General features: G+C 40.7%; 1 protein-coding gene across 1 annotated transcript; it reads left to right on the forward strand.

Annotated features, from left to right (window-relative positions):
• The first annotated feature begins 4,681 nt into the window (after nucleotides 1–4,681).
• On the forward strand, nucleotides 4,682–6,199 carry C1QTNF4 (C1q and TNF related 4). Its single transcript, XM_010711384.3, has one exon. The coding sequence runs from the start codon at nucleotides 4,690–4,692 to the stop codon at nucleotides 5,788–5,790; it is 1,101 nt and encodes a 366-aa protein (XP_010709686.1). The 5' UTR covers nucleotides 4,682–4,689; the 3' UTR covers nucleotides 5,791–6,199.
• The last annotated feature ends 1,948 nt before the right edge of the window (nucleotides 6,200–8,147 follow it).

The following is an 8,147-nucleotide window of genomic DNA, read 5'->3' on the forward strand; positions in this document are numbered from 1 at the left end:
TGTAACCAATCTGTATTACATTTTAAAGTATTGGTTAGTTAAGAATAAGTGCTGGCTCCCACTTAGGGTATATTCAGCCTTCTCTACTGAAGAACCACTTTGCCTTTCTAAATTAATATATTCTCACATATGCGTAGTAGTCAAAATGAATATGCCACCTTGGCACTGCAAATTTCCCTGAAAGTTCTTACAGGAATAAAAAAGTTAATATCATAAATATCATGTTTCTATTTTGATCAGTGCATATATATATCATCTTATGTATCATCATTTTAGCTTAAACAGAGTTATTGGGGCTTCAGCTGAAATTTAGCAGGTTTAATTAATATTCTAAAATGTGGGCTAATATTAGAAGACTCTGCCAATAAACAGTCTCTCCATTTTGTTTTCCCTAGTATGGCTGGAGTTGAGGCATTTCAAAAGAATTTTTGTCTCTCCACAGGTCTTTCAGTGCACAGAAGCTATGTTACTATGCTGACAGACTCCGCTGACTCAAGGAAACATGTAAAATGAAATGCTTTCTGTATTAGTGCCATACAGTTCTGTGATTCAGAGAGCGGTTTGTAATTTCCAAAAAGCATCCCAACATGCTTCAGTGCTTCACCTCTGGATTGATCCAGAGTTCAAAAAACACATTCATCAAAAGCAGAGAAAGCTGAAAGCCAAAAGTTGAATCCCTGGGTTTGTCATACAGTACTCTTTATACTTATTTTGCATTTGAGGATCTGCTACATATTATTTCTCCTTGATGCTGGAAGAAGTGATGCTCTTAAACTGTATCCAAAGAGTGGAGCAGACAGTATGTAGTGTCTGGGGAAAAATTCTTGCTAACAGTAGTTCAAGAAGGCTGTTCATTACACAAGCTTTCACTGATTGAAATAATTCAAACATTTGTAACTGTCCTTTTCTATTAGAGCAAGAGCTAAGAAGAACAGGACTTTGCTCTTGCTGCTCACAGGATTTTATCAACTTTTACTAACAGTGAATCCAAGTGCATCACTTTGTTTTTGTAACTCATTCTTCAGTGATATTATGATCTTATGAAATTAAAGGACTCTTCCCTAAGGTAGGTGTAGGGAATCTGGCTCATTAATGTTTTGCAATAAAAAGAAAACCCTCTGGAGTTTTGCAGGAAGACCTGGCCTACCAGACTAGAAATGGGGTGACCTTTCTATTATTGAAAGTACTTTTCTAAAATCCATGGATTTCATCAGAATAATAAAGGTAATTGTCTTTCCTCTCATGGATTGGTTCAGTTCCAGGACAGAAAAATCACCTCTAGCTAGCACAAAGCTATTAATGTTTCCTGGGTCATGCAGATTTTGAATTCTATCTCTTTACTTTCAAAAAAACGATTTGCAACTCCCGTCTTGCTATGTGAGTCACTACCATTTTAATCCCTTCTTTTCAGGTCATTAATTTAATGTCAGTGCCTTTGAGAACATCGTATGTTTTGTGCCTTCTATTCCAAAATTAGTTTCTTCTCTTCTTCCCAGCAGGCTGCTGTCCCCTGTTGGTTCTCCCTGATGCAAAGGCATCAGCATATCTTGCTATCTCTTGGATCTGCTTAGCTTCATTGTATACTTCTGAGCTAACACCGTAGGTACTATCATAAAAAGGAATGGTAGGGCAGCAGACAAAGTACCCTGATTTGTACATAAATGTAATGAGAATAACACAGCTCCTGTGTATGCCACATATGTGATCCACTTTCTGCTTCTGGCGTGGGTCTTTCACTTCACTCTGCAGTTTCAAAATCTATGCAATAGCAAGAATACAAGGCTCCACTGTAGCGCCCATGACCAGCCTTATGTCCCTAATGGTATCTCAAAGCTACCATAGGAAAAGATTTATGTCTCTTTTTCCTTTTCTAGAGCAGCAACAGAGCATTTTGGAAGGTTTATCTTGCAGATTTAATATGCTAATATTCAAGTCCAAGAATTTTGCAAGTTGTCTTTGTTTATGACAGCCTTGTAGCTAACGGAGCCTTCTTAATGACTGGCAAATTATTCTTAGATTGGTTTAATGTGAGAGGCAGTTACTAGATACTTTCTAAATTATTTTAAATAGATAAAGAACCTAAGTCGTCCCAAAAGTGGTGAGTGGGAGCTGTCAAGGAAACAATTTGCTAATGGAAACACAGCATAATTAACTACCTTATTTAAATGACTTGACAGTAAGTTATTGGGAAGAGCTAAAAACAGGGGACTCTGCAGCAGCAGAGAGTATGCAATTGTAAGTGAGCTGTCTGCTTTCAGAGTGACCTTAATACAGAGAAATTTGCTTTGGGACAGAAACAAGAATAGTGGTCATTTGAAGGAAAATAAGGTCAGATTCGCTATAGAGTTCGTTAAACTGTTATGTCTTTTTGAATTTGGCCAGCAGCGTCCTGCCTGTGGTATATTCTCCAACTAAAAACATCAGTGTTAAATTCTTTACTGTCAATTCTTGCCTCAAGAGCATGCAGCAATGTCACAGTCTGCCTGCTTCTCCATGTGGCCACACCAGGGTGATCATTGGAATAACAGTGAATGAGCATGAATCAGAAACATCTAACAGCCCTTTCAAGCTTGCCCTTAGGGACTGGTTTACTAAGCTGAAAGCTGAAATGAGCCTGCCCTGCTAGATGTAGCACTGCACTCTACAAAAACAATTCTGCAGAACCAGGGGCAAGTTCACAGTGTGACTGTTTGGCATTTAGTTATTGGTGAGATGTTAGGACCTATTAGTATTGTTTAAACTCCAGTAGTGATCAAATGCAGCACAGACGTGGGAAGAGAGACACAAGCTGAGCTCACAAACTAAAAGACAAAGTGAGAAAAGATAAAGACAGCATGGAAGCGTATACTTGGCAGTTGAATTCATTTGCTGGATATGAGATTATCTGTCAGACAGACAGCTGGTTAGTTCCTTCTAAGTGTCACAGGTAAGGTTAGTCATTTTATGGCAGAAAGTAGTCAGTGTGATTAAGCATGAGCTACCCCTGATCAATCATGCTGAGCATTCCCAGTCACATCCTTTGTCTTTCTAGCACCTGTTCATAGGAGGACATGCTCTCTGATTTTTCCAGGAAGCAAAGTGCGGAGCTAACTGGCCAAAAAGCTTGTAGATCCTCAGGTTGTCTCTCTTGTCCTTTGTGAAGATGAGTGCAACATTTGCCTTTCTCTGGTCACCAGAAACCATGTTTAATCTCCATGACCTTTCAAAGATGCTGGAGTGTCCTTGATACAAAAGTGATCTCTTCCAATACTCTTCAGTGCTGCCCATAGGGTTCCATGGGTGTGATGTGTTCAGGAGAAGAAGCTGAAGTTGGTAAAATCATTCAGAATATGGGGGCATGGAGCACAGCATCTACTAGGGCTGCAATTCAGATTTAAGTTTTATTCTCTGGTGTGAAGGAGCAGGAACTTTAAGTCAAACTGAATTCCCATCTGTGAGAGATGTAAATATCACATCTTGCCAGAAGAGGATCCCATTACCACCTCACAGTCTACGTGGATTCCATCTGCTTTACTTCTATTACTATTACTATGTCATCCCTAGTTTTTTCAAATGTTTACCCATATCCTTTATAATTCAGGATTTGTTTTCACCCCTCCCCCTATGAGTGGCATGTTTTGCTCCTCTTCTGCCAGTCTGTGAATTCATTGTTTGCTGGCTGGCAAGGCACCAGTTCTAGGGTGACAGATGGGGGCAGACTGCAAACCAGGCAATTGCTTCCCAGCCCGAATGATATTTTAATAAGCACAGAGAGGTGACAGAGGGAGAAGCTTCTCACTGGAATGACTGGCAGTTTTGTTTTCAGCCTGAAAGCGCTAATAGATGACTTTTGGCATCAATCCAAAAATACAAAACCAAAGAAACTAGAGGCAGAAAATCCCATTAGCTCCTAACTTATCCCTCTTTTTTAAGGGTTGGAGAACATTTTTCTCTCTGGTCTATTCTCTGGATAGTGAATTGTTTCCTTGTTTCTTGTATTTAAGTTCTCTCTGAGGAATTCTATAATTTGGGAGACTTGCCTTTCCTTCTCTTTTTTCTTTTTATTCACTTTCTCCACTGTCTTCCTTCCTCTCTAAGCAACCCTTCTTCTTCTAGTTCCTTTACATTCTTCACAGATCCACAATGAAGTCTGTCTGAATAACAGGCCTTACCGTCTTGGCTTCCAGCTTCTGCATCCTGTGAAACAGCTGCTGCAGTGCCACGCAATAAGATCTGCATGGGAACCTCTAGAATGAATGTCCTCTTCTCCTTGCCCTTCAGCTGTACCTCAGTTGCATAATACAAGGCCTGCGTAGGGCTTGCTTTCGTCCTTGGTTTTGTGAATAAAAGCGCTACAGAATAGAGCTCTGGCAAAGCCCCACCAAAATCTGAGATCCCTCTGCAGTGTGAGCAGCACAGTGTTCTGCAAACAAACTATAGGATAGTGAGGCTTTCAGAGAAGAAGATTCTTTTTCTTCCTACAAGTACAGGAAAAAAAGGTCCAGCTATTACTGGGAAAATATCAAAAAGGTGCTGGGGTACAACTGAGATCCCGTACACTGATCAGAGAACACTTTGAAAACTTCTTAGTATTTTACATAGAATTTGATGCCTACTTAGCAGGATTCAGATCTGTTTCTGATAAAGTACAAACTGGAAATTAATATGATTCCTGCTAAAATGTGGTTCTTCTTCTTTTCAGATACAATAATGGCACTGAAGGTTCAGATTCTGTTTGGCTTCCTCTGGTGTGTGATTTTAATGCCTATAGATGGCTTCCCAGTAGACAGCAATACTGAATTTCGCTCTGCTTTCTCAGTGGCCAGAACCAGCAGCATGGAAGGGAGCTCTGAGATGGTCATTACCTTTGACAAAGTGTATGTGAACATTGGCAATGACTTTGATCCCAAGACCGGTTTGTTTCGATGTCGTATTCCTGGAGCCTACTACTTCTCATTCACAGTTGGGAAATACCCAAAGAAAAACTTGTCTGTCATGCTGATGAGAAACAAGAATGAGGTGCAAGTGATTGTGTATGATGAACATCACCGCAAGGAACGGAAGGTAGCCAGCCAGAGTGCCATGCTGCAGCTTGACTATGGTGACACTGTCTGGCTGCGTTTACATGGAGATCCCAAGTATGCTCTTTACAGCAATGTAGGCCCCTATACAACTTTCAATGGCTATCTAATCTATCCAGACACTTCTGCCTTTTTCCAGAACGCTCTCAGCTCTCAAGAACTGGGCCCTCACCGTCACAGTGTTCAGAAACTTCCAGGAGAGCAGAATGTAGCTTCACAGCGACATATGTTATCCGATCAGCCTAAGCAGGAACAAGACCCTCGCTCTGCATTTTCTGTTGCCCGCTCACAAAGTCTCCTGGGCACAGATGGCAAGCAAACCCAGCATGAGCCAATCACATTTGACACAGAGTTTGTGAATATTGGGAAAGATTTCAATTCCTCCACTGGCATCTTCTCATGCCGTATACCTGGTGCATACTATTTCTCCTTCACCATTGGCAAAATGCCCTTTAAGACTATGTCAGTGAAACTTATGAAGAACCACAATGAGGTGCAGGCCATGATCTATGATGACAACCACTCCAAAAGGCGGGAGATGCAGAGCCAGAGCATCATGCTGCCTCTGCAGTATGGGGACACTGTCTGGCTCTACAGCCATCAGCATGATGGCTACGGTGCCTACAGCAACCATGGCAAGTACATCACCTTCACAGGCTTCCTGATCTATTCGGAGCCTCAGCCAAAGCGGTTCCCAGGTGCCAGCTCACTCCAAGGGTCAGAAAATTAAATGTGGGTGTGAAAGGAGCATAAGAAAAGCCAGGGCCACGAACTTGGGTATAGCTCCTCTTTGGATGTAGTCCTCTACTTTGAGCATGCTATCATGTGTACAGTGCTTTCTTTATGCTGCACGCTTGTGCTCTGACTGCAGGGCCATTGCTGTGTCTGTCATTCATCCATAGAAAAGTCTGTACAGGAATGTATGTGTGTGTCCTGTGTTGGTGTTTGACTTAAGCATAAAGCATGAGGTAGTTTTGGGGTGGGGTGGGGCAATGTACTGAAATGTTGAGGATCAGTGAAACACTGTAGTCATGTTACTGCAGATCTCTAGCATCCAGAAAGCAAAGGATGTGGTGACTTTCCTTGCATATGTGGGAAGGAAATAAATGTAATAAAAAATACAAAAGGTGTAAAATTTTCTCAGGTTTGAATTTGTTGTTGCCTTGTTTTCAAAACACTTGTTTTTCTTGTCACTGCCTGAGGTGTCAGTTTAAGAGAAAAAGCAGCACAGTCAATATACGAGCTGAAGTATTGTACATTTGTGTGTGCAAAGTGTTGGTACCTCTTAGGGTTTTATTGGAAGTTTTGCAGTATTTGATGCTTTTCTGAATCTGAACTTCCTGAATCAAGAAGAACACACAAGAAAAGTGTTTAGGAATCTCATCTTCCATTTAATGAAAACAATACATTTGAGAAGAGAAAAGTCTACTTCTGTTTCTTGTGGTAAAAGATGAGGTCTCAAATCTAGGAATGACCCAGCCTCTGAAACAAGATTGCTTAGAAACAAGGTAAGTAAGAGGAATTTTAGAAGTACTTTTTAAAATCTAATATTTAGGTCATGACTTACATGTGAATAGTATTGTGCCATGCGTTGACATTAACTTCTTCAGAAATTAACTCCTAGAACATAAGGATATGGCTAAGGTTTACGCCACACTGGTAACCTAGCACAAATGGGATCAAAGTTACCTGTAAGTGATATGTTCAGCAGTTGTGTTCCAGTGGTTTCCTACGGGCTGTGTTCCGTCGAGCCGTATTGCTGCTGCAGTGGGACTGCTGTGGCTGTAGAGGGCACTGGTATGTTCCTAAAAGGCAGCAGTTGGGATTTAGGAAACCAGCGGGCTGGAAGCTTCAGCGCAGTGCGGTGAAGTGCTGCCGCAGTTGAGCTCAGCTAAACCCTGGTTTGTCTCCTAAAATACACGGCAGAAATGCACCAACTTAAGCATGTCTGGAACTGTGTGACGTCCCTTGAGTTTAACTTGTAGGCTGCTCAACAAGTAGCAAAGCCCTTAAACTGACCTTAACAGCATCCTGAATTCGAAAGAGTACACTTGCATCTGCGTCACCAAGCCAACCCCCTGGACCTTTATATACAGCTCCGACTTTGCATTTTGCAGCAAGGCAGTATTTCCAGGCACTGCTACCATCCCAGCTCGGCCTTTTAATGCTGTTCTGTGCTCAAACTGAATTTGTTTGCAACCACTCCCTCACTTTATCACACCATATGCATCACATACATTAAAGACTGAAGGTATGTTTGGGAAAAGGATGACTGGAGGTACATTAAAAAATAAAAAATAAAAATAAAGGCCAGAAGAGCACTGAGATAGGACACTAGCTTCCTAGCTTCCTAGAAGCTATACTTCAAATAAAATGATAATCTTAGTCTCTACACCTACATCCTTAGGGGGAAAAAAAAAAAAAAAAGCTTTACGAGTGGTGTAAATCTGTTCTGTAGCCTTTTGTAGCCCTAACCTGACCTCTAAAACCATTCTCTGTGTCTTCTTGCTTCCAGGCTTCTTATTCCTGTCTCACTATTTTGTCTCTCCATCTGCTGGGCAGCAGTGGCTTGGAGAAAAATAAACTAGGTCAAAAGCTAGCAGTTCCCTCTTTGAATGTCATACACCTCCTTTTTCAGCATGGAAAATTAAGAAAGTATTGATAGAAAAGAAATTACAGATCCCACCATCTGCACGTGCAATGAATACTCAAAATTAACATGGCAGCAGGAAATCCAATAGAAACAAACAAAAATCAAAACCCTCCTGTGTAGATAATCATATTTATTTAATTCCACACAGCAATGTGTAAGACAGAGAAGGTTAAGAATCTCATTCTATAAAATAATTATGTTTCTGATTTTGAGCATAAAGATTGTGTGTTTGTTATGTTTGTCTTGTAAAGTGCCATAGCAGTACGAAAAAGAACTTCAGAAGAGGTAAAATCTGCTGTAGAAATAACTAGGTCACTCTCCTTGGGAATTTAAATGAGATATAAAAAGTATATTCCAAACTGCTGGCTGACACAAAGCAGTATACGTATGTAAATATAATATACAAATATAAGGAAGCTTTGTAGAATACATAC

The sequence above is a fragment of the Meleagris gallopavo genome, chromosome 5, assembly GCF_000146605.3.
Source record: "Meleagris gallopavo isolate NT-WF06-2002-E0010 breed Aviagen turkey brand Nicholas breeding stock chromosome 5, Turkey_5.1, whole genome shotgun sequence".
Taxonomy (NCBI): domain Eukaryota; kingdom Metazoa; phylum Chordata; class Aves; order Galliformes; family Phasianidae; genus Meleagris; species Meleagris gallopavo.

Bases quoted from the DNA above. Each gene is read 5' to 3' on its own strand.
- C1QTNF4 (XM_010711384.3), top strand. From the start codon at position 4,690: ATGGCACTGAAGGTTCAGATTCTGTTTGGCTTCCTCTGGTGTGTGATT.